At 48.1% G+C, this 26,459-nt stretch overlaps 1 protein-coding gene across 1 annotated transcript; it reads left to right on the top strand.

Moving 5' to 3' along the window:
* Positions 1–1,925: 1,925 nt before the first annotated feature.
* Positions 1,926–26,266, top strand: OTOR (otoraplin). Its single transcript, XM_060230792.1, has 4 exons — positions 1,926–2,098; positions 3,370–3,509; positions 5,396–5,506; positions 26,228–26,266. The coding sequence occupies exons 1-4, from the start codon at positions 1,975–1,977 to the stop codon at positions 26,249–26,251; spliced, it is 399 nt and encodes a 132-aa protein (XP_060086775.1). The 5' UTR covers positions 1,926–1,974; the 3' UTR covers positions 26,252–26,266.
* Positions 26,267–26,459: the final 193 nt, after the last annotated feature.

Genomic DNA, 26,459 nt, shown 5'->3' with positions numbered 1-26,459 from the left:
TTCAATGAACAAGGTAGGGAGGGAGGAGGAGGGGGAACCCTCAGAAAGGTTCAGGAGCTTAAAATATGCTTAAACATTAGCACTTGTTGGTCTTAAAGGTGCTTTCTGGCTCCTTCCTTCCCCAGGGGACCAGGAGGGGGAGGAGTCTCGGCCAATAGAAGGAAGAGAGGCTTGGCTCAGTAGCTCTGCTGTGCGATAGAGAGAGCCCGGCAAAACTAGCTATCCCTCCCCTCCTTCCTCCCCAAGGGAAGAGCCTCAGCCAATGGAGAAAATAGAGGCTTTGCTCTGTAGCGCATGTGCGATTGAGCAAGCCTTGCAAAGCAAGCTGTGATGCAGAAGGAAGCAAGAGAGAGGCAGAAGGAAGTGAATGACAGCCAGTTCCTTGGGGTCTGATAGGAACCCACTGGGGGCCTGGTCCGGCCCCTGGGCTGCATGTTTGACACCCTCATTCTATACATTATGCCACATCGGCTCGACTTGCGTTGGTGTGTCCTCCCCGATCCAATACAAGATTCCTGGCACTGCTGTACTTTAAACCAGGGGTCCCCAACCTCCAGGCCGTGGACCAGTCCTGGTCCATGGCTTGTTAGCAATCAAGTCGTGAGTTGTATAATTATTTCATTATATATTACAGTGTAATAATAACAATAAGACATTGGATTTATATCCTGCCCTCTACTCCTAATCTCAGAGTAGCTCACAAACTTTTTTATCTTCCTCCCCCACAACAGACACCCTGTAAGATGGGTGGGGTTGAGAGAGCTCTGACAGAAACTGCCCTTTCAAGGACAGCTCTGCAAGAGCTATGGCTGACCCGAGGCCATTTCAGCAGCTGCAAGTGCAGGAGCGGGGAATCAAACCTGGTTCTCCCAGGTAAGAGTCGGCACACTTAACCACCACACCATTGCACACTTCACCACGGCAGTCCAACAAATTAAAAACAGGTTGCTAGATATTGAGCGCCAAGACCTATACAGTCTGCCTAAGAAAACTTGTTCCCCACTGAGTTTTGAGATCTCTCTTAGTACTGGGAAAATGGCCTCATATCTATCCGTCTTGCAGGTGCCGCAGCACCGTAGAGCTTTTTCCCTTGCCAGATGCAACGCCATGCCCTCTGCCATTCTTTATGGCAGATTTCACAAGACAGCCAAATCAGTCAGATACCGTCCCTGTAAGCGAAAATGTGCGGAGTCAGTTACTCATATTCTTCTTTGTCGTAATTTGTATACAGAGCTTCGTCACAAGTATTTACATCCTCTTTTAGTTAGCATGGTGGATTGTTCTGACGCACTTAAGGTCTATAGACTTTTGAACGATACTTCATCTGGTGTCACTGAGAACGCGGCCAAGTTTCTTTATTCTGTTTTAAAGGCACGCCAGAGGATCTCATAGAAATAATTTGTTTATGCTTTTCCTGATGTATATGTATGCAATTGTTTCGTTTTATCTTTTTTTTTTAACCAATTCGTTCTGATATATATATTATGCCAATAAAGGCTAACTTGACCAAAATAAAGTGCGCAATTGTATCAACCCAAAACCATCCCTTCCCCCACCGCCCCACCGGTCCCTGGAAAAATTGTCTTCCACAAAAACCGGTCCCTGCTGCCAGAAAGGCTGGGGATCACTGCTTTAAACCAGCCCATAGTTTGAAATCATTTCTGTAATTAAAGGGTTAGTGGTTCCCCCCCCCCCACACACACACTCATCCCTGGGCAAAATTTCCTCCATGCAATCTTAAGATTCTTGCATGAATAGCCTTGTGCAGAAGATGGAGCTATTTTGGAAGGACTTGTTTACAAGCAAGCGTCCATTAGCACCTTTCTACAGATGGAATGTCGTCCTCTCCACCCCCTGTTGGAGAGAGATGTTCCCCCCCCCACCCCCCGCAGATGAGTTTTCATAAAAAAGAGCCATTTCTCCATCTGCCTTTCATTTGAGTGAGGTGCTTGTGAGAGAGGACAGAGGAAGGAAATGTCACACGCCATTCGTCGGCTCTTCCTTCTGCTCTGCCTCGGATCTGCTTTTCCTACCGCGGACGGGATTTTTATGGGCAAACTTTCCAGCAAGAAGCGGTGTGCGGATGAAGACTGTGTATGTAAGTCTATTTTTTTTTTTAAATCTCTTTGTGGCAGGCACGCATTTCGTATAAAGATAATGCCTGGATCTCTCTGAGGGATCCAGCAAAGCACTTCAGCTTACCACATCCCAGAGTGAACAGTTTTTAAAGGAATTTTATGTGTTGCCGCAATCTCAGGCACTATGCTTTAGAGAGAGTTGAGTGGTACTCGAGAAAGTTCAGTGTTTTGCTTATTGGTTGCCAGCGGCCCACAACGTTTTAGAGCCTGTGGGCACTTTTGGAGTTCTGACACAGGGCGACGGGTGCAGCCGCAAAATGGCTGCCACGAGAGGCGGAGCCAGCCACAAAATGGCTGCCGTCGCTTACCTTCAGCCACACAGCGAAGAGCGTTGGTGCTGTAACAGCTGCTGCCGAAGCAACGTTTTTAAAAATCTCTACAACCAATCGAATCTCCAGAAGCCCTGCTTGGCAACAGCTTATCTAAGCCTGCCCACTTTCAAAGTTGTCATGTCGAACTCATTTATTATGAGGGCCAGATCTGACATAAATGAGACCTTGTCGGGCTGGGCCATGTGTGTTCCTATTTAAGATTAGGTAGCAGAGATATAAACTTTATAAAAGACACAGACAAACACAATTAAAGGTTTGGGTTGTTGTTGTTGTTTAAAAACCTTTAAATAAAACATGCTTAAAACATTAGCACTCATTGGTCTTAAAGGTGCTTTCTTTGTATTTCTCCCTTGTAATCCAGGGAACTTTTTCTCCCATGGGATCCAGGGAACTGAGCAAAGGAAGCTCTGGCTCTTTCCTCCCTTCCCCAGGGGACCAGGAGGGGAAGGAGCCTCAGCCAATAGAAGGAAGAGAGGCTTGGCTCAGAAGCTCTGCTGAGCGACTGAGAGAGCCTGGCAAAGCACGCTCCACCTCCCTCCTCAAGGGAGGAGTCTCAGCCAATGGAGAAAAAGGATTTGCTCTGTAGCTCCTGTGCGATTGAGCAAGCCTTGCAGAGCAAGCTGTGATGCAGAAGGAAGCAAGAGGGAGGGAGAAGGAAGCAGATGACAGCTCGGGGACCTGATTCGGCTGCTGGGCTGCATGTTCGACACCCCTATTTTAAAAGCACTTGGTGGGCACCAGGAAGAGTGTCAACCGGTGCAGTCGTGCCCACACGTCACGTTGAGGACCCCTGTATAAGGCCTCATGGCATTTCCCAAGATGTACAAGGATCTCCTTCCCTGCCTTGTCTGCCTTCTTTTTAAAAACCCACCCGTCTCACTTTCTGCCCCCCGCCCCAGATGCCATTTCTCTTGCAAGAGCCGAAGACGATTACAATGCACCAGACTGCAGGTTCATCAATATCCGAAAGGGGCAACTGATCTATGTTTATTCGAAGCTGGTGAAAGAGAAAAAAGCTGGAGAATTCTGGTTTGGAAATGTAAGCTCTTCAGTATACAAACCGCAATCCTGTCTCTGCTTGGCTATTTATTGTTCAGTCACTGCAGCGTTAAGGAATTGGGATTCTTCATATCCTTTTAAAGTCAGAGGGCAGATTCTCAGCCCCACATCTCTGGGATAGGGTTGCCAATCCCCAGGTGGGGGCAGGGGATCCCCCGGTTTGGAGGCCCTCCCCCACTTCAGGGTCACCAGAAGGTGGGGGGAGGGGAGGGAAATGTCTTCTGGGAACTCTATTATTCCCTATGGAGATTTATTCCCATAGAAAATCATGGAGAATTGATCCACGGGTATCTGGGGCTCTGAGGGAGGTTTTTTGGGGTAGAGGCACCAAATTTTCAGTATAGCATCTAGTGCCTCTCCCCAAAATACTCCCAAGTTTCAAAAAGATTGAACCAGGGGGTCCAATTCTATGAGCCCCAAAAGAAGGTGCCCCTATCCTTCATTACTTCCTATGGAAGGAAGGCATTGAAAAGGTGTGCCGTCCCTTTAAATGCGATGGCCAGAACTCCCTTTGGAGTTCAGTTATGCTTGTCACAGCTTTGATCTTGGTTCCACCCCTAATGTCTTCTGGCTCCACCCCCAAAGTCCCCAGATATTTCTTGAATTGGACTGGGCAACCCTACTCTGGGAAGGCCAGTGACATGCATGGGGCATCCCTTTCCAGTTCGGTGTAGTGGTGAAGTGCGCGGACTCTTATCTGGGAGAGCTGGGTTTGATTCCCCACTCCTCCACTTGCGGCTGCTGAAATGGCCTTGGGTCAGCCATAGCTCTTATGCGGGAGAACCGGGTTTGATTCCCCACTCCTCCACTTGCGGCTGCTGAAATGGCCTTGGGTCAGCCAGGGCTCTGGCAGAGTTGTCCTTGAAAGGGCAGCTTCCAGGAGAGCTCTCTCAGCTTCACCCGTCTCACAGGGTGTCTGCTGTGGGGGAGGAAGGGAAAGCAGATTGTGAGCCGCTCTGAGAGTTGGCGTGGAAGGTGGAATATATATCCAATATCATCATCATCTTCTTCTTCTTCTTCTTCTTCTTCTTCTTCTTCTTCTTCTTCTTCTTCTTCTTCTTCTTCTTCTTCTTCTTCTTCTTCTTCTTCTTCCTCCTCCTCCTCCTCCTCCTCCTCCTCCTCCTCCTCTTCATTGGTTAGATGAAGAGTCCAGGAGCAGTTTAAAGACTAACAAAATTGGTGGCAGGAGAGGAGGAGCCAGAGCCGGATTAACAATTAGGCAAAGTAGGCACTGGCCTAAGGGCTCCCATGCCTTTAAGGGTCCGGGCTGGCTCCCCCCCCCCCCCAGTTTCCCCCCTGCTTGCAGCCCTCCCAGCCTGCACACGCAGCCAGCAACTGAGCCGCTCTTTGCCCAGCTTGCTTGGTGCGGCTACTGCTGGCGTCATAGCCAAGTTTGCCTCTCTCTGCCTCTCCCCCGCAGCTTAGTAGAAGGAGCTTTTAAGAAGGTGGCTGCAGACTGCAGTGGGGGCCCTGGGTGGCAGGGCGGGCACTCGGAGTCTGAGATAATTTGTGAGGGGGCCGCCAAGATTTCTACTGCCTAGGGGCCTTTGCAGGGTTTAATCCAGCACCGGGAGGAGCTTTCGAGAGTCACTGCTCACTTCTTCAGATATAGCTAGAACGCCAGCCCATTTGTCCTTATACCTTGGATCTGAAATCGCTCCGCTTTCCAAGATAGAGGGACAGGTTAGAAATCGACAGGAAAACTTCCCTGGTTAGCAGTTTTAAGGAAAAGAAGCAAAGGTGGGAGCAGAATTTCCATTCCCTGGAAAGCAATCATTGAGGGTAAGAAAGCATTTTCAGCCTCTTCTCTCTTGTTGACAAGGGGCGTGCTTAATCTTGGATTGTGCTTTTTTTGCGGCTTGCCAGGTTTACAGAGAAGAATACGAGGACCAGATGGGCACCGTGGGTTATTTCCCCAGGAGTTTAGTCATGGAGCAGCAAGTCTTTCGGAAAGCAAAGACGACAATTCCTACAAAGGTAGGAGATGAATTGGGGCCCTGGAAGCTGGTGTCTTCTTGAGGCCTCTCATCCCAGAACTGTAGCAGTGGGGGAAACGATGGGCTAAAATTAAACAAAGAGGCTTAACCAGCTACCAAAGAGATGCGCTGGCTTCACTGGAAAGCAACAGAAAAAAGTCCAGTGGCACCTTTAAAACCACCAAAGTTTTCTTCTGGGCATCAGCTTTTGTGTGCACACACATTTCTTTAGATACAATGAAAGGGAAGTTACTAGTCCATATGTATAAGTAGAGAGAGGAGGGGAGTTAGTTGCCAGGAAGGGCTAATAGGAGTTACTGTATCTGAAGAACATAAGAACTTAAGAGAAGCCATGTTGGATCAGGCCAATGGCCCATCCAGTCCAACACTCACATAAGAACATAAGAGAAGCCATGTTGGATCAGGCCAACGGCCCATCCAGTCCAACACTCTGTGTCACATAAGAACATAAGAGAAGCCATGTTGGATCAGGCCAATGGCCCATCCAGTCCAACACTCTGTGTCACATAAGAGAAGCCATGTTGGATCAGGCCAATGGCCCATCCAGTCCAGCACTCTGTGTCACATAAGAACATAAGAGAAGCCATGTTGGATCAGGCCAACGGCCCATCCAGTCCAACACTCTGTGTCACATAAGAGAAGCCATGTTGGATCAGGCCAATGGCCCATCCAGTCCAACACTCTGTGTCACATAAGAGAAGCCATGTTGGATCAGGCCAATGGCCCATCCAGTCCAACACTCTGTGTCATACAGTGGCCAAAAACCCCAAGTGCTATCAAGAGGTCCACAAGTGGGGCCAGGACACTAGAAGCCCTCCCACTGTTGCCCCTTCCAGGCACCAAGAATTCAGAGCATCACTGCCCTAGGCAGAAGAACATAAGAAAAGCCATGTTAGATCAGGCCAGTGGCCCATCCAGGCCAACAATCTGTGTCATACAGTGGCCAAAAAACCCCCAGGTGCCTTCAGGAGGGCCATCAGTGGGGCCAGGACACAAGGAACCCTCCCACTGTTGCCCCTCCCAAGCACCCAGAATACAGAGCATCACTGCCCCAGACAGAGAGTTCCAACAATACGCTGTGGCTAATAGCCACTGTTGGACCTCTGCTCCAGATGTTTATCCAATCCCCTCTTGAAGCTGGCTATGCTTGCAGCCGCCGTCACCTCCTGTGGCAGTGAATTCCACGTGTTAATCACTCTTTGGGTGAAGAAGTGTGCACGTACACAAAATCTTAGACCTTGCATAAAAATGTATTGCTCTTCAAGGTGCCGCGGGACTCGAATGTTGTTCTGCTGCTTCAGGCCAATACGGCTAACCCAGCTGAATCTATCCAGATGCATAAGTACCCGAGCGACACAGTATAGCTAAAATTGGATTAAAGCAGTTGGTAAGACCTGTGAATAGCGGCAAATTAGCATCCAAATAAAAGAGCTCGTATCAGTTATTTATAGGGTTGCCAGGTCCAATGTCAGTAATCTCTGGGGACTTTGGGGGCGGAGCCAGGAGCAAGGTTGTGACAAGCATCATTGAACTCCAAAGGGCATTCTGGCCGTCACATTTAAAGGGACCGCACACCTTTTTAAATGCCTTCCCTCCATTGGAAATAAGGAAGGGTAGGGGCACCTTCTTTGGGGGCTCTTAGAATTGAGCCCCCTGGTCCAATCTTTTTGAAACTTGGAAGGTATTTTGAGGTGAGGCATCGGATGCTGTGCTGCAAATTTGGTGCCTCTAACTCAAGGAACAGCGCCCCGCCCCCCCCAGAGCCCCAGACACTCACAGATCAATTCTCCTTTATGGCCTATGGAAATTGGTCTCCATAGGGAATATTTCTGATGACCCTGAAGCAGGGGGGGGGGCTCCAAACCAGAGCATCCCCAGACCCCAACCTGGGGATTGGCAACCCTATCTCTATCCCACCTTTTTAATGGGATTTACATGCATTTATATTCCCCTGGGAATTGCCCTCTGTGAAATCTTCAGATAAGTCTTCCATTAAACCCTGGCCAGTAATTTAATTTAATTTAAAGATTTAGACCCCACCCTATCCCTCAAGCGGGCTCAGGGCGGCTCACGACAATAAAACAGAGTTTAAACAATACCATAAAAACAGACGCTACAGAACAGGAGAGCTGACTGTGAGAGGCGTTTGGGTTTCTAAGTTTGCCTTTCCTTTCCTTTCGCTGGACAACCGTTTGCAATCTATGCGGTATGATGGAATTAAAAGCCTATTGGCAGGAAACGAAGGAGCTATAGAGCTCCTGCCGGCTGCGGCACAATATTCTTTATTGCTGAAAGTTTTGTGTGATTATTTATAATTCTCTGCTGCAAGTCTAGGAGATCAGCCGAGCGAGCCCAACGTTATCTACACATGCTCAGTCACTCAGTCCTCACTTACACCCGGAATGAAACTTGGTTGGCTCTAAAGATGCCGCTGGACTCAGACTTAATTTTGTTGCTTCACGGATGTTATGGAATCAACCTCTGCCAAGTTTTGCTTGGCTCCGGCCTGCTGCGTCCTGAAAGGCGCTCTCTTCTGAGCACAAGGAGTCCCCTGTGCTTGTTGGCAACCCGACTTCCTGTCGCTAGCCGCTGTTCTGCCCCCCCCCCACGCACACACCCCGGGCTGGACTACACACCACATTCTTAGCATCTGCCCTCTCGGGTGCCTCTCTCCAGAGGTGGAATTCTAGGAGGAGCTCCTTTGCATATTAGGCCACACCCCCTGATGTAGCCAATCCTCTGAGAGCTTACAAGGCTCTTTTTTTGTAACCTCTTGGAGGATTGGCTACATCAGGGGTGTGTGGCCTAATATGCAAAGGAGCTCCTGCTAGAATTCCACCCCTGCCTCTCCCCTTCGAGAAGTAGAGGTGTATTCAAAGAACTTCACTTGTACTGGAAGCCACACTGCCATACTGCCATTCAAGAACTATCTGGGGACTTGATGGGTGAAGCCAGGAGAAAGGGTGTGACAAGCACAATTTGAACTCCCAAGGGAGTTCTGGCCATCAGATTTAAAGGGACCATGCTCCTTTTAAATTCCTTCCCTCCGTTGGAAATAATGAAGGGTAGGGGCACCTTCTTTGGGGGCTCATAGAATTGGACCCCCTAGTCCAATTTTTTTGAAACTTGGAGGGTGTTTTGAGGAGGGGGACTGGATACTATGCTGTAAATTTGGTTCCTCTACCTCAAAAAAGCCTCCCCCCGAGCCCCAGATACCTGCAGATCAATTCTCCATTACACCCTATGAGAATCGATATCCACAGGGACTAATGGAGTGCCCAGCAAATATTTCCTCTCCCCCCCCCCCCACTTTCTGATGACCCTGAAGTGGGGGAAGGGCCTCCAAACTGGGGAATTCCCTGCCCCGCCTGTGGATTGGCAAGCCTACATTCCCCACATGTGTAACTCACCTGCTTATCACTGAGGTGATCAATCTTGTCAGGCCTGTGTCTAGTAGCGTTACCAGGTGGTGGCTGGAGATCTCCCGCTATGACAACTGATCTCCAGGCGACAGAAATCAGCTCGCCTGGAGAAAATGGCTGCTCTGAAGGGTGGGCTCTATGGCATTGCACTATGCTGAGGTCTCTCCTCTCCCCTCGGTCTCATTCTGTCGTTGGCCCTCCAGAGGAACTGGTTGGCCATTGTGTGAGGCAGGAGGCTGGACTAGATGGACCCTCACTGGTCTGACCCAGCAGGCCTCTTCTGATGTTCCTATGAAGGCCTCGGCCTCTCTGCCCTGTCGTTGGCCCTCCAGAGGAACTGGTTGGCCATTGTGAAAGAGAGGATGCTGGACCAGATGGACCCTCACTGGTCTGACCCAGCAGGCCTCTTCTTATGTTCCTATGAAGGCCTCGGCCTCCCTGCCCTGGTGTTGGCCCTCCAGAGGAACTGGTTGGCCATTGTGAAAGAGAGGATGCTGGACCAGATGGACCCTCCCTGGTCTGACCCATCAGGCCTCTTCTTATGTTGCTATGAAGGCCTCGGCCTCTCTGCCCTGTTGTTGGCCCTCCAGAGGGACTGGTTGGCCACTGTGTGAGGCAAGATGCTGGACTAGATGGAACATTTGTCTGATCCAGCAGGGCTTTTCTGATGTTCTTATCAAGGCCTCGGCCTCTCTGCCCTGTCGTTGGCCCTCCAGAGGAACTGATTGGCCATTGTGTGAGAGAGGATGCTGGACCAGATGGACCCTCACTGGTCTGACCCAGCAGGCCTCTTCTTATGTTCCTATGAAGGCCTCGGCCTCTCTGCCCTGGTGTTGGCCCTCCAGAGGAACTGGTTGGCCATTGTGTGAGGCAGGAGGCTGGACTAGATGGACCCTCACTGGTCTGACCCAGCAGGCCTCTTCTGATGTTCCTATGAAGGCCTCGGCCTCTCTGCCCTGTCGTTGGCCCTCCAGAGGAACTGGTTGGCCATTGTGAAAGAGAGGATGCTGGACCAGATGGACCCTCACTGGTCTGACCCAGCAGGCCTCTTCTTATGTTCCTATGAAGGCCTCGGCCTCCCTGCCCTGGTGTTGGCCCTCCAGAGGAACTGGTTAGCCACTGTGTGAGGCAGGAGGCTGGACTAGATGGACCCTCCCTGGTCTGATCCAGCAGGGCTCTTCTGATGTTCCTATGAAGGCCTCGGCCTCTCTGCCCTGGTGTTGGCCCTCCAGAGGAACTGGTTAGCCACTGTGTGAGGCAGGATGCTGGACTAGATGGACCCTCACTGGTCTGATCCAGCAGGGCTCTTCTGATGTTCCTATGAAGGCCTCGGCCTCTCTGCCCTGGTGTTGGCCCTCCAGAGGAACTGGTTAGCCACTGTGTGAGGCAGGATGCTGGACTAGATGGACCCTCACTGGTCTGATCCAGCAGGGCTCTTCTGATGTTCCTATGAAGGCCTCGGCCTCTCTGCCCTGGTGTTGGCCCTCCAGAGGAACTGGTTAGCCACTGTGTGAGGCAGGAGGCTGGACTAGATGGACCCTCACTGGTCTGACCCATCAGGCCTCTTCTTATGTTCCTATGAAGGCCTCGGCCTCTCTGCCCTGGTGTTGGCCCTCCAGAGGAACTGGTTAGCCACTGTGTGAGGCAGGATGCTGGACTAGATGGACCCTCACTGGTCTGATCCAGCAGGGCTCTTCTGATGTTCCTATGAAGGCCTCGGCCTCTCTGCCCTGGTGTTGGCCCTCCAGAGGAACTGGTTAGCCACTGTGTGAGGCAGGAGGCTGGACTAGATGTGTTACACCTCAAACAACCTTTTATTGGGGAATATTAATATTTCTTAGCTCAAAATGGTAGGCCTACGAGAGGTGAGGTGTATGGGATCTATGTCTTTGTCTACGGAGATAGACCACTGAAGATCCTTTGGTTAATAATGGATTTTATTATAGCATAGGTTTCAAATAGTTACATCTCAATCAAACAATTTCAAGCATACAAGAGGAATACAAGAGGTTAGCTGAATAAGCAGGATGGGGGAGGGTGATACAATACCTAGATCTTTGCAGGGTAGACTCAGTCAGAGGAAATGCAAGGATTCTGGAGGGAGATTTCTCTTGAGAGGAAGGGGGGGTGAGGGTAGGAAGGGGGTGGAGGAAGGAGAGGATGAAGGGATTCCCTTTTTCCCTTTCTTTTTCTTCTTCTGCAACCAGCATCCACGAACCCTAAACCTGACAGGTTGGGTTGTCTGTTTTCTAGGGTAAATTACGTCACATCACTCAATTCCACTACCCAATGAGGGGGCAGAGTGTCACACCAATGGAAAGTCGGGGTGTCATATGTGTACTATCCAATCAGAGACCATTCGTATCATAGATCCATACCCCAACATAGGCATTTTAATTACACTGGCCAAATGACTTTATGGCCTTGTTTTTCCCAAAACTGGTTCCTTTGAAGCTCCCCAAAAGTGATAGATTTCTCTCTTAGTGTCAAACATGGATGGGCATCCATCAAGTGGTCAGGGGACTGAATGACTTTGATGGCCTTAGCAATTAATTAAAGAAAAATAGAAACTTTGTTAAAAGTCAGAATTGTGAGATCAGTTTACAGGTTATAACACACATTCACAACAAAAGGAGTGCTTGGCCTCTAACCTCGTGTTTCTGCCATCTTGTCCTGAGGATTACCAGATACAAGCCATTTATTTGTGTTGGAGGTTTCTTGGGTCATTATTAGTTCCTTATGCTTTGATAACAGGACTTTTAAAGGTTGCCAAAAGTGAAGGAATTTTTATGGCACTGCCCACCAGTCTCTCTGAGCCTGAAACTTTTTCACTCCCAGGAGCAGAAAGATGGACGCTTCTCAACCTTTTAGCTGGCATCATGTTGTTCTGGCTTGTGAACCAGAATCACATTACAGACCTGCTTTGGGTCAAGAAGGAACTGGATTTGTCTCCCTTATGTGCAAGAAAGACCATTCCAATTCAAATGGGCATTGCTGTATCCAATTAATATTCTAGGGTTACATGGCAATATCACATTCCAGGGGTGCATGGCTTGGGAATAAGTACAGGGGTGTCTTCCTGGGTATCAGTCCCCCCCTTGAAAATGGAGGCGAACTCTCAGTGAGACTTCTTTTTCACACCAAGGTACAACCATTCACACAGATATAGAAAGAGAAAGAAATGTCAGGCCATTAAATATGATTGAGAACAAAAAAAATTAGGGGAGCTTTAAAATTTTGCAGCCAATTAAAAAGGTAAAAATAATAATAAAAAAACTGCAGGCCAGTTCAAAAATTAACTGGAACCTTTAGTGGGTTAAGCTGAATTCGTGGGGTGTGCATATATGTTTCTGATAATGAACACTGAGCCTCTGAGGTTGCATGTACAAAGAACATGGGAGTCAAAACCATATTTGGATAGGTGCTTAGGGGGAAGACAGTTTCTTGCCTTATAAAAGTGAGAGTATACATTTTTACCAAAACCAATCCTCCTTCTATACTATACTATGCATATATATAAGGTCACTTAATAGCTAATCATAAGTTCTAATATAAATGAAGTACAAAACAGTAACTAAACTTATATTGCTAATTAATAGGATATCAAAAGTTGCATAGTTACACACAAAGAAAAAAAATGTTCAAAATATATGCTCAATGTTTCTAAGCTACCAAACAGGCAGTTATTAACTCATGGTTAAAATATTCTTATCAAAGACAAACATAGAATATCATTTTCTTGAGGGGGAGGGGGAAAGAACATAGGATTCTATATTAATCTAACTCTTAATCTGACAAGTACAGCATAATGGGGTTCAGTAACAGATACATAGGTACATTTACATTGACATTTTCCTCTTGTAGGCTTTGTCTATGCATATACAAAATTAACAGGCACATCTTGAAATCTGTTATTCTTCCCCGTGTATTCTTGCAGCAGGGATGTATCTGGAACCATCATTTCCGAAGGGACAGGTTTTTTTTTTTTTTTTTTTTTTTGCTGCACACCTTTGTTTGGGCAAACTGAAGTCTTCAGGGTCATCTTTACTGCTGGCGTGTATGTAAATGAGCTGGAAGATATAGCACATGAGGTTAAAATGCCCTCTGTTTCTTCAGGGCCATTTGTAAAACAAAAGGTTGCATTCCTTTAGCTACATGCCACAAGTAGGCAATTCATTGTCCCAGTGGGACTCCACCCATTTCCTGCTCCTCTTCTTCTTCAAAGGACAGAGGAAGAAAGATGGCTCTGAGCACATGCGTCTCTGCAATGCTGGTATACTTTTTGGTAAAATTTCCTGTTTTTCCTTTTAAATTTAAGTCAGTCCTGCCCCATACAAAAATGTGGGTTGCAGGGCACTTTTTCCTTTTCTCATTTTTGGAAAAAGAGATGGCTTTGTCTTTCTCTATGATTTTTTGTGATCTAGAGAGAAAAAGCAGTCTGTTTTTCCTTATTTGCTTATTGAACAAAGGATTTGTTTTCCCTGCATGGAGCAGAAAAAAAAAAGGAGACCACAAGGAGATAAGAATTTCAAAACACCCGGTTCTTTTGTAAGTATAAACGTCATGCAATGGAGGGGGGAAGAGGGAAGCTGGTATCAGCCATTGCCTGGCTGTGAAATCTGTAGAAGCATATGAGAGGCTTAAAAATTCTGCAGTTCCCAATTCCCAGCAAGGGGAATAAAAATTGCTTTTGGCTGTTTGCAGAGAAAAAAAAAATGGTCTTAATTTAAAAGGGAAGGCATTTAAAAAAAAACTCTGTTCAAACTTGGGTTAAAAAGAATTTCCTTTCAAAAATACTAGATTCTGTTCAAAACTCATTGGATCCATTCAGAAATCTATTCAAAAAATCTCACTTTGGGTTAAAAAGAATTTCCTTTCAAAAATACTAGATTCTGTTCAAAACTCATTGGATCCATTCAGAAATCTATTCAAAAAATCTCACTGGCTTCCATTCAAAACTGGATCCATTCAAAAATCTATTCAAAAATCTCTGACTTCCACTCCACAGTACTAGATTCTTATTCAAAAATCACTGACTTCCCCCCCTAGTTTTTTCTGTACTTAAGGGAGAGAGGAAGAAAAAACTGCTTGTAGTTCTTTGCCTTTCCTTTGTCTAAGGTATATCTCTGTGCTGACCACATGGTCACTGGTCTTTGTTTTAATTTTAAAAAGTTTTTCTGTGGGGAAAGTTTTGTAAAAAAAAGTCTGGCTGGGGTTTTCAAAATAATGCTGTTTGTCTGTTTGCCTTGGCATTAAGGCTTTTTGGACTGTTTCTCTGTTCTCATTGCACAAACGTGCTGTTTGTACCTGGTCTGCCTTGCAGGGCTGGCGTGCAAGTGCAGAGCAGAGTTGTTAGTGATGAGGGGAGAGAAACGGGTAGGTGTGGCAGTTGCTTGTAGCTCCTGCCAAGCATGCGAAGGAGAGACTGTAGAAGAAAAAAAAGTGGGGAGGGGGAGAACATGTGGGATTTCTGAAAAGGGGGGAAAATATGGCTGCTCTTGTTAAGGTTGCCAGTCTCCAGTTGGAACCTGGAGATTACTTCCAAAATTATATCTTATGCCTGGAGCTTAAGTACCATGTCTCTTTGGAGAAAGGGCTTAAAGAAAAATAAGGCAAATGCAGTCTCCAAATATTTGGAACCTCCAGGCTGGAGCTGGCATCCTAAAGTTTCACTTAGAGCCAATCCTTTGCTAAAAGGAAATGCTCAGAGGTTTTTTTGGTTTTTCTCTTTTGAGTTTTGAATACTTTCATCGGCTGCTATCATTAAACACAAATCCAGACTTCATTTGCATGTCTCCAGGTCTCGGCTGGAGATCTCCAGGTTTGCCCTGGAGGTTGGCATTTTTTTTAAAAAAAAATTCTTTAAAAAAATTTCTGTTTGTTCTTAGATATATATGCACATATGCCTACATATATGCATATATAGATATTTTTGTGAAAATTGTAATGCATTCATATTCTTCTGAGCGACTATATTTGATTGAGTTTGCCAAGGCTTCTAGTCTATTGAATTGACGCCTTAACCAACATACCAGATAAATTAAAAAGACTACCATGCCAGCTTGTATGGCAAGGATTATCACTATGGGATGCATTACAATATTTAAAAATTTAAAAAGAAAAACAACCTGGTCCTGAAGTGCAATCCTTGGAGGAGAGTGTATTCTGTAAGGGAAAAGGGTTATGCCTAGTTGCATAGTACTTCTAGCTGAAGATCAAGAAAGAAACATATATACAAATAGCAGATGCTTGCCCCCCCCTTGCTTGCTGCTGGGGTGCAGGGTCAAGTTTCCTATATTACATAGTAGCTCAATGCTTGTAGCCTCAGAGAGCCACAATAGTCTCAGCCAGATCAATCAGAGCAGGTGTAGGAGCATAATTCAGCGAGATCTGTCTGATCTTTATAGAGGAGGCTTTTCCAGGTTTATCTGGGGGTTGCTTTTCAGAATTCTGCTGGGGAGAAGTTGGAGCAGAGTTGGCCACAGCGTCAGGGGGCTTCCCTTTCCACTCTTTCAACTGAGAGCAGTGGAAGAACTTGAGCCAGGTACTTCCAGACTTGGGGATGGCAACTTGGTACACAGCAGGGCTGATCCTCTTTGTGATTGGGACTGGTCCCTTCCATTTGGCAGTGAGGGCATGCTCTTTTTCAGAAAACTTTCTGTACATTACAAGTTGACCCTCTTCCCATTGTCTGGGGTTTCGTACCCATCCCAGTCTTTTATCCATTGCTTGACGGGCTATTCCTAACTGCAGGGCAACCTTTTTATGAATGGCAGAGATTTCAGTGATCAGGGACCTTACCCATGCATCACTTATTACAACTGGTTCCAAGTCTGATGGGAGGCTTGTATCTAACCAAAAAGCCTCTGGGAAAAGCATTTTTCTGCCAGTCATCACTTGATGTGGTGAGAAACCATGAACAGCTTTAGTACCTCTAAGGGCCATGAGGATGATGGGGAGCTTTTCATCCCAGTCCCTGCCAGAGGACTTAACCATTTTGCACAGAGCCTCCTTGAGCGTTCTGTTTGTACGTTCTATATTTCCAGAACTTTGGGGATGACCAGCCACATGAAATCTTTGCTGTATGCCTAATGCTTTGCATAATTCCTTTGTGACGTCACCAATGAAGGCTCCGCCTCTATCACTATCAATTTGACGACTTATGCCCCACCTAGACCAAACATTATTAAAGAGAAGGCGGGCTGCAGTTGCTGCTGTGTTATTTCTGCAGGGAAATGCCTCTACCCACTTGCTGAAGGGATCAATTATTGTCAGACAATGCCGGTTGCCACGGGATGTGAGAGGGAGGGGGCCTATGAAGTCAATCTGAATCCGTGCCCAAGGACCCTCTATTCTCTGGTGTTGTATGGGTGCTTTGGCTCCTGTGTTGTCTGCGTTAACCATTGCACAGGCTAGGCAGTTGTCTACCCATTGCTCGATGTCCTGTCTCATGTTTGGCCACCACCCTGTGTCTTTAACTCTTTCTAGGGTGAGCTCTCTTCCTCTGTGTCCTTGTTCATGGGCAAGTTGAATTAAATCACTTCTGACTTCTACAGGGACTATCCAGTGCCTGTTGCGGTTCTGATCCACAGCCCAGTAGACTCCTTCTAGTTTCTCAATGGTATATCTGCCTGTGGGGTCTTTTCCTACAGTGGCTAGGCTTTGGATTTGCTCATCTCCCTCCTGGAGAGTAGATAAGTCTAAGAGGGGAGCAGGGAGTGCTGCTTTTTGTCTGGTTGTAACTGGGTGTAGAGGTTGGGGACTAGGCTCTGGGTTTGCTGGGTCCTGGTCCTCCAGGGCAGCTTCTTTAGCTAGTGCATCCACTCGGTTGTTCCATATGCTTGTGTCTGAATTATTTTTCTGATGGCCTTTGACATGTGTGACCCAGGTTGCAGCTTGCCTGCTCTGAATTAGTGCAGCAACATGGATCCATTTGTCTCTGTGTGAGATGGGCTTCCCCTCTGAGGATTTGAACTCATTTGCTAACCATACTGGCAGCCATACAGTTGCAGCTTTTGCTGTCCAATCTGAATCTGTATATATAGCCAGGGGGCAATCTGAGGGTTCAAATTCCAGGATGGCACGGAGGGCTGCTACCTCTGCTGCCTGGCTAGAATGTGGACGTGCTATGCCCTTTAGAACATAAGAATCATGTACTCTGATTGCAGCATAGCCTGTCTTGGGGGAACCATTTACATGGAAGGAGGAGCCATCGCAGAACCAGCACACAAAGCCTTGCTGCTGTGCTTCTGCTAGAGACTCTCCCCATATAACGGGCCACTGAGAGTGATTCATCTGAGGGAGGGGGCATTCATGCTGTTCCCCTGAAACTATGAGGCCATAAGGGGCAGGAGATTCAGTTTGCTCTTTCTTGTAGTCTACTCCTCTGCCTACCAGTTTTAGTGTCCATTTAGCAATCCTTGCATTGGAGACCTGACCATCTTGCACTTTCCCTGAAAGGATGTATTTGAGAGGTGTGTGTGTGGTTTGAACTATGACTTTTGCACCTCCTATAATGAATTCCCAGTGTGTGAGGCTCCAAACGAGGGCTAGGCAATTCTTCTCACAGGGGCTGAATCTGGCTTCTACAGGGGTGAGGTTCCTAGAGCCATAGGCAATGACTCTTAGAGAGCCTGTTTGCTGTTGTAAGAGAGTGGCCCCTATGCTTTCGTCTGAAGTGGCTAGCTGTATGTAGAAAGGCTTAGTCATGTCTGGGTGTGCAAGCGCTGGGGCTTGAATCAAACTACGTTTGAGCTCTGCAAAAGCTTTCTGTTGCTCAGGTCCCCAGTTCCAGCGAACTCCTTTCTTTAAGAGTGCATATAAGGGACGTGCCTTGTCTGCAAATGATTCAATGAAATCCCTAGAGAAGTTGAATGTTCCCAGAAGTGCTCTCAGAGTAGGGGGGTCAGTGGGGGCTGGGAGTTTAGAAACAACTTCTACCCTCTGAGAGTCTGGGGTGCGTCCATCAGTTCCTAAGGAGAGGCCAAGGTATTTCACTTCGGTTTTGACCAATTGGGCTTTCTCTCGGTTTGCCTTGAAGCCTGTCTCTCTAATGAGGTTTAAGACCTCCCTTGTGATTTCACGTGTTCTCTCTTCCGTGTCAGAATACACGAGAATATCGTCAACGTACGAAACAACATGGGGGCGAGATGCAGGGCTCAATTTGTCCCACATTTGAACCACGTGTGCATGGCAAATGCTGGGGCTAGAGTGGAAACCCTGGGGGGTCCTTTTGAAAGCATACTGCTGACCTCGGAATGTGAAGGCAAATTTATACCAGCAGGATTCATGTAGTTTAATTGAGTGAAAGGCGTTGGCCAGGTCCAAAACACTGTAGTATTTGGCCCCTGCAGCAATGGCTGTCAAGATTTCATTGTATTTAGCCACCACTGGAGCCACAGGAGGTGTGACTGCATTAAGAGCTCGAAAATCCACAGTTAGTCTCCAGGTTACTCCGTCTGCCTTGAGGACTGGCCATAGGGGCGCGTTGCAGATGGACTGCATGGGTGTAATTACATCCCATTGCAAAAGACCTTCAATAGTTTTCCCTATCCCTATTTCTGCTTCTTTAGGATACCTATACTGCTTCTGAGGGGGTGGGTCTTTCCCTTCAATGAGAACACAGGCACCTTTAACGGTCCCACACTCTACTTTGTCTGTGACCCAGACTTCAGGAAACTCTTCCACCCAAGGGTCGCCTACACTTGGGGCTAGGGGTAAGGGAGCCTTTAGAGCAGCACATCTATGGATAGCAGATATTATTTCAGGTCCATTCTGAACTTGCCATAAGAAACCATTGGCCAAATCGACTGTAATGCTCTGTCCTCTGAGAAAGGGCATTCCTAAAATTCCTGCATCCTCCCTGAGATTCTCACAAGCTGCAATTATAGTCCTGAGCGTTCCTACTGTCAGGGGTATGTCTTCCCAGATCTTGGTCCTGTGGGACCCTCCTGCAAAGCCTTCCAAAATTGTGGCCTTGTTAGTTTGTGTTCCACAGGCAGCCAATTCTGGGTGCAGCACATTCAGTGAAGCTCCAGTGTCAACTAAAAGTGTGGCAGGTAACTCTTTCCCTGAGGTCCCAACACCTGCCTTAACGGTTGGCCTTCCCCATTCATCAGGGGCTAATCTAGCTATGACTTCCTGGGGTAAAGGCAAGGACCTCGGGCAGCCCTATTGCTGGTGGCTAGGCCCTGGACGTTGGTCATGGCAAACACGTGACTCTGAAACTGTTGCTATCCTTGGGACACTCTGGGGGCGATGTTCTTGAGGGGCATGGAAAGGATTTGAATTCTGTGCTTGGGGTGGGGTTGTGGGCCTCGAGTGTGCAGGTTGGCTCTGAGCAAGCTGACTGTGTAAAGGCTGGCTTTGTGTAGCGGCAGGCATGAGTGTAGCTTGATTTTGCATAGCAGCAGGGGGCATAGAATTCAGAAGGCCTGCAAGGAGCACTTGCAAGGGTTGCTTGTCATAGTAAGACATATCAGCTCCTGTGTCTCTGAGCTGGTTCCAAACAGCCTTTCTCAGTGTTTCTTGTGGGAGATGCTGGGGTGCCTGACTGTGTGGCGGTCCCTGAGCAAGTCCTTGTGTCATTTGTGCTGGAGCTGAAGGGGGATTCTGTCTAGGAGGGGGAGCTGGGTAAAAATTCTGGGGTGGGGCAGCTCTAGCAGGGTCATGTCCGTATCCATTGTTGCCTGCCCTGTCCCTATTCCAGCTGCGTGGAGGGGGCTGAGGCGCATTAGGTCGGCTGTTTGTCTCATTCCTGTATTGTGAATGAGGGCCATTGTTAGCATATGTGACTACCTGAATTGGCTCTGAGGTTTTGGGCTCCTGATTTTTACGATTGGAACGGTTTTGCAGTTTCAGGCCTCCTGTCTCTCTCAGATAGTCAGTAGCCTGCCTAATTCTGGCTGCTAATGTGTCCCAAGGAACTGCAATGGGATCCAGTAGACCAATGATGGTTTTTGTCTGGGTATTTAGTCCTGCAACAAGTGTTGTTTTAAAGTCTGCATCATCAAATTCATAGGTTCCATGTAGGCTTTGAACTCTCCTTGCTAGCATGGCTAAAAGCTTTTTCCTATCTACATATGCTTCTGGGTTTTCCCCTGGGCCTTGAGTTTCTGTGATGTACAGGTGTTCAAGTGGGCGTCCGGGCCAGAGCAATTTTGCAACCTCTCTCATCCAGTCAAGCTGGTTTCTAAGAGCTGAGAGATGGCGTGTGGCTATACCAGATTCAATGGTGGGGCCATCTATTCCATTTGTACAGAGCCTTGCTAGCTGAGAAAGGTCTTCTCCTATAGCATTTGGGTAGGTGTTCTGGATGGCAGTGAACCAGGCAGTCCCAGTCTCCCTAGTAAGGGGACCAATTTGGTCAGCAATAGCCTTTGCCTCCTGCGGCTTCCAGGGTACCTTTTCACTGACCTCCTGAACATTCAGTCTCCCTCCTGCGCTTCGGGTGGAAACTGTTCTTGTAGTTACGGGTTGGACAGGAGCTGGCTCAGGGATTTGCTCTGAAATAGGGTCTGTGTCAGCCTGAGTGCTGACTGGCTTACTGGTGACTGGGGGTGGGGCAGGTGCAGGCCTAGTTGGTCTAAGTGGTGGCCAGTCTGGGTTGTAAGGAGGGGGTGGGGGCTTAGCATCTTCCTGTTGACTGTCAGGCTCTAGCTCAGAGAAATCCATGTCTACAATAGTGCCTGGATGTACAGAGGCAATCAAGGCCTTCTGTAGTCCTAATTTGCGTGTGAGGGAGTGTATTTCTTTCCTGCAGGCGTCATGTGAAGACTCAAGTTTTTGTGCAGACTGGTGCTCTACTAAAAATTTGGCTGCATGCTGAGTTTCTGTGAGCTGTTTTTCTAAGTCTGCAGCCCTTTGCTCTGCTGCACTAGCACGGGTCAAAGCATCCTTAAGTTTTTGCTGAGCGTCTAAAGAAGAGGAGGCATAAGCCTGCTTGTCAACAAATAGGTCATATTTCTCAGCACGCAAGTTCTCTATCTCTGTCTCCTTTAATTCTAATTTTTCACGTAACTCTGTGTCAAGGGAGACCCATCTGTTGTGTGCCTCATATTGTAGTGTGTCTATCTGTTCTATGTAGGATCTTTCAGTAGCCTCTAGTTTCTCCTCAGATTCCTGTTTTAGAGTGTTCAATTTTTCTGTCAATTCCTGTTCTAGCTGTTGTAATTTCTCTCTGGAGTCTCTCTGCATTGTTTCTGTTCTCTCAGCCAATTCCTTTTCTAGTTTTGCCAATTTTCCTGCAGCTTCCTCATAACTAGCCTGCATCTCATTTGCATATTCAGCACAGTCTCCCAGTGCTGACCATAGACCCCAAGCAGCATACTTGTCTTTAGAGGATGAACGGGGCTTAAACCCTTCACAGAAATCTTGAAAGGCATTTTTCAGAGTGGTGCGTGGATCTGGCCCTTTAAACACACCTCCCTTCCATGGGTTCTCTCCTTGTTTGATAAGCCACTTCTGAAGTTTGCCTAACTTCTCTTTGGGTTTAAACATTGTTTGGGATGGGGAAGAGGGCTCCTTTTTGTCTGAGGGGTCCTTTTTGTTGAACATGATGTCTCTGTTGGCTTAATCAGAGCTGCTCATTAAGGGTAAAACTGCTGGCTCTCTCTTGAGCTGCTCCTTAAAGGGACAGCATTCTGCCTGAGAAAGGGGATTTTGCACACAGGTGAGACTTTTCCCTAGCCTATGAGAACCCAACCAGATAGCCCTGGGCAAAATAACAAACAGGGAGGCCCATGCTGGGCACTGATTCCCAAGGACCTCAGCGAGTGTCAACCCCTTGCGTTCGACTAAAGCTCATGGCCGTTTGCACGGAATCTCATGGCCCAATCGGTGCGGCTGACTGACACTCCACCGTAGAGAGAAAAAAGAGAAAGCTGATCCCCACCGGTAGTTTTCAAGCACACAGAATCTCACACACGCACTTAACCAGGATTTTTCAGGGTCTTTTCTCTAAATCTGTAAATTTAGGTTCTGAGGCTTGGCTCACAGCTCCCAAAAAGTAGAGGACATGCCAATCACATTCTCCAGCACTTTTGAGGCTTAGCTCACAGTTCCCAAAAGTACAGGACATGCCCGCTGCATTCTCCACCACTTTTGTTACACCTCAAACAACCTTTTATTGGGGAATATTAATATTTCTTAGCTCAAAATGGTAGGCCTACGAGAGGTGAGGTGTATGGGATCTATGTCTTTGTCTACGGAGATAGACCACTGAAGATCCTTTGGTTAATAATGGATTTTATTATAGCATAGGTTTCAAATAGTTACATCTCAATCAAACAATTTCAAGCATACAAGAGGAATACAAGAGGTTAGCTGAATAAGCAGGATGGGGGAGGGTGATACAATACCTAGATCTTTGCAGGGTAGACTCAGTCAGAGGAAATGCAAGGATTCTGGAGGGAGATTTCTCTTGAGAGGAAGGGGGGGTGAGGGTAGGAAGGGGGTGGAGGAAGGAGAGGATGAAGGGATTCCCTTTTTCCCTTTCTTTTTCTTCTTCTGCAACCAGCATCCACGAACCCTAAACCTGACAGGTTGGGTTGTCTGTTTTCTAGGGTAAATTACGTCACATCACTCAATTCCACTACCCAATGAGGGGGCAGAGTGTCACACCAATGGAAAGTCGGGGTGTCATATGTGTACTATCCAATCAGAGACCATTCGTATCATAGATCCATACCCCAACATAGGCATTTTAATTACACTGGCCAAATGACTTTATGGCCTTGTTTTTCCCAAAACTGGTTCCTTTGAAGCTCCCCAAAAGTGATAGATTTCTCTCTTAGTGTCAAACATGGATGGGCATCCATCAAGTGGTCAGGGGACTGAATGACTTTGATGGCCTTAGCAATTAATTAAAGAAAAATAGAAACTTTGTTAAAAGTCAGAATTGTGAGATCAGTTTACAGGTTATAACACACATTCACAACAAAAGGAGTGCTTGGCCTCTAACCTCGTGTTTCTGCCATCTTGTCCTGAGGATTACCAGATACAAGCCATTTATTTGTGTTGGAGGTTTCTTGGGTCATTATTAGTTCCTTATGCTTTGATAACAGGACTTTTAAAGGTTGCCAAAAGTGAAGGAATTTTTATGGCACTGCCCACCAGTCTCTCTGAGCCTGAAACTTTTTCACTCCCAGGAGCAGAAAGATGGACGCTTCTCAACCTTTTAGCTGGCATCATGTTGTTCTGGCTTGTGAACCAGAATCACATTACAGACCTGCTTTGGGTCAAGAAGGAACTGGATTTGTCTCCCTTATGTGCAAGAAAGACCATTCCAATTCAAATGGGCATTGCTGTATCCAATTAATATTCTAGGGTTACATGGCAATATCACATTCCAGGGGTGCATGGCTTGGGAATAAGTACAGGGGTGTCTTCCTGGGTATCAGTTGGACCCTCACTGGTCTGACCCATCAGGCCTCTTCTTATGTTCCTATGAAGGCCTCGGCCTCTCTGCCCTGGTGGTGGCCCTCCAGAGGAACTGGTTAGCCACTGTGTGAGGCAGGATGCTGGACTAGATGGACCCTCACTGGTCTGATCCAGCAGGGCTCTTCTGATGTTCCTATGAAGGCCTCGGCCTCTCTGCCCTGGTGTTGGCCCTCCAGAGGAACTGGTTAGCCACTGTGTGAGGCAGGATGCTGGACTAGATGGACCCTCACTGGTCTGATCCAGCAGGGCTCTTCTGATGTTCCTATGAAGGCCTCGGCCTCTCTGCCCTGTTGTTGGCCCTCCAGAGGGACTGGTTGGCCACTGTGTGAGGCAAGATGCTGGACTAGATGGAACATTTGTCTGATCCAGCAGGGCTTTTCTGATGTTCTTATCAAGGCCTCGGCCTCTCTGCCCTGTCGTTGGCCCTCCAGAGGAACTGATTGGCCATTGTGTGAGAGAGGATGCTGGACCAGATGGACCCTCACTGGTCTGACCCAGCAGGCCTCTTCTTATGTTCCTATGAAGGCCTCGGCCTCTCTGCCCTGTCGTTGGCCCTCCAGAGGAACTGGTTGGCCATTGTGTGAGAGAGGATGCTGGACCAGATGGACCCTCACTGGTCTGACCCAGCAGGCCTCTTCTTATGTTCCTATGAAGGCCTCGGCCTCTCTGCCCTGTCGTTGGCCCTCCAGAGGAACTGGTTGGCCATTGTGAAAGAGAGGATGCTGGACCAGATGGACCCTCCCTGGTCTGACCCATCAGGCCTCTTCTTATGTTGCTATGAAGGCCTCGGCCTCTCTGCCCTGGTGTTGTCCCTCCAGAGGAACTGGTTAGCCACTGTGTGAGGCAGGATGCTGGACTAGATGGACCCTCACTGGTCTGATCCAGCAGGGCTCTTCTGATGTTCCTATGAAGGCCTCAGCCTCTCTGCCCTGTTGTTGACCCTCCAGAGGGACTGGTTGGCCACTGTGTGAGGCAGGATGCTGGACTAGATGGAACATTTGTCTGATCCAGCAGGGCTCTTCTGATGTTCTTATCAAGGCCTCGGCCTCTCTGCCCTGTCGTTGGCCCTCCAGAGGAAGTGGCTGGCCACTGTGTGAGGCAGGAGGCTGGACTAGATGGACCCTCACTGGTCTGACCCATCAGGCCTCTTCTTATGTTCCTATGAAGGCCTCGGCCTCTCTGCCCTGTCGTTGGCCCTCCAGAGGAACTGGTTGGCCATTGTGAAAGAGAGGATGCTGGACCAGATGGACCCTCCCTGGTCTGACCCATCAGGCCTCTTCTTATGTTCCTATGAAGGCCTCGGCCTCTCTGCCCTGGTGTTGGCCCTCCAGAGGAACTGGTTAGCCACTGTGTGAGGCAGGATGCTGGACTAGATGGACCCTCACTGGTCTGATCCAGCAGGGCTCTTCTGATGTTCCTATGAAGGCCTCAGCCTCTCTGCCCTGTTGTTGACCCTCCAGAGGGACTGGTTGGCCACTGTGTGAGACAGGATGCTGGACTAGATGGAACATTTGTCTGATCCAGCAGGGCTTTTCTGATGTTCTTATCAAGGCCTCGGCCTCTCTGCCCTGTCGTTGGCCCTCCAGAGGAACTGGTTGGCCATTGTGTGAGAGAGGATGCTGGACCAGATGGACCCTCCCTGGTCTGACCCATCAGGCCTCTTCTTATGTTCCTATGAAGGCCTCGGCCTCTCTGCCCTGGTGTTGTCCCTCCAGAGGAACTGGTTGGCCACTGTGTCAGAGAGGATGCTGGACTAGATGTACTCTCACTGGTCTGACCCAGCAGGGCTCTTCTGATGTTCTTATGAAGGCCTCGTGGTGGGGCCTGGGAAGGGGGAGTTAGGGAAGGGGGGGGCGTCCTCAGCAGGGTATAATGCCACAAAGTCTGCCCTTCAAAGCCACCATTTTTCTCCATGGGAACTGGTAGACTGGAAATCAATTATAATTACCAGAGGTCTCCAGTTCCTGCCTGGAGGCTGGCAACCTTATGAGACAGGTATCAGGGGAAAGGGTTTTAGGGTAGCTAACTTTCTATATGGAGGAGATTTCCTTGTAGAGGAGAGAACATTCACCTGCAGCCTGAATCAATGGAACCCCCCATCTATGCTTACCAACCACTTCAGCGAGAATGAGGCTCCAATGATGGTTGTACATCAGGTGTCACCATGGTGACTGCGGGTGCCATGATGCCAATGGACTTCTTTTCTGGTGCCCACCATGTTTCTTGAAGGAGTGGGTGGGGCCAGGTGGAGCTTTTGCCAAGCTAGGCTTCTCATTGGTCACGGAAATTTGATTGGCTGTGCAGATCCTTAAAAATGTTACCTTGGTAGCAGCTGCCAGCACAGCACAAGGACATTCACTGGGTCAATGGAGGCAAGCTGCAGTAGCCATTTCATAGCCAGCTCCGCCTCCTGTGGCAGCCATTTTGTGGCTGGCTCCGCCTCCTGTGGCAGCCATTTTGTGGCTGAAGAGCCAGTGTGGTGTAGTGGTTAAGTGCGCGGACTCTTATCTGGGAGAACCGGGTTTGATTCCCCACTCCTCCACTTGCACCTGCTGGAATGGCCTTGGGTCAGCCATAGCTATCGCAGGAGTTGTCCTTGAAAGGGCAGCTGCTGTGAGAGCCCTCACATGGTGTCTGTTGTGGGGGCGAGGGAAGATAAAGGAAATTGTGATTACTCTGAGACTCTGAGATTCTCAGAGCGAGATATAAATCTAATATCATCTTCTCCTGTGGCAGCCATTTTGTGGCAGCACCCACCACGCAGTGTCAGAATTCCAAAGCTGCTATAGTTTCCAAGCGAATACATTTTGTTAACCCTTTCTAATGTCTGTCTCTTCCAGGTCACCGACTTCCTCTGCGAATAAAAGTTTGCAATGCCGGCTGTGATATTTTGGACTCCATGGATGCCAGAGGGAGCAAGGGCTGGAACAAACGAAGAGTGATGGAACTGTCGTGTACAGCAGTCTTTAGAAGAATCTTGCTCTAGAACAGGGGTGGCCAAACTGTGGCTCGGGAGAATGCATGTGACCCTTTCGCACATATTGTGTGGCTCTCAAAGCCCCCATCACTCCA

The sequence above is a fragment of the Heteronotia binoei genome, chromosome 1 (genome assembly GCF_032191835.1).
Source record: "Heteronotia binoei isolate CCM8104 ecotype False Entrance Well chromosome 1, APGP_CSIRO_Hbin_v1, whole genome shotgun sequence".
Lineage (NCBI taxonomy): Eukaryota > Metazoa > Chordata > Lepidosauria > Squamata > Gekkonidae > Heteronotia > Heteronotia binoei.
The sequence above is the reverse complement of the archived record's forward strand: the minus strand, read 5'-3'. Positions and strand labels throughout refer to the sequence as shown.

Excerpts from the sequence above, each read along its gene's own strand:
- OTOR (XM_060230792.1), top strand. The coding sequence starts at position 1,975 with ATGTCACACGCCATTCGTCGGCTCTTCCTTCTGCTCTGCCTCGGATCT. Across the intron at positions 2,099-3,369 it reads TGCGGATGAAGACTGTGTAT|ATGCCATTTCTCTTGCAAGA; the intron begins GTAAGTCTATTT and ends CCCCCGCCCCAG. Across the intron at positions 3,510-5,395 it reads GAGAATTCTGGTTTGGAAAT|GTTTACAGAGAAGAATACGA; the intron begins GTAAGCTCTTCA and ends GCGGCTTGCCAG.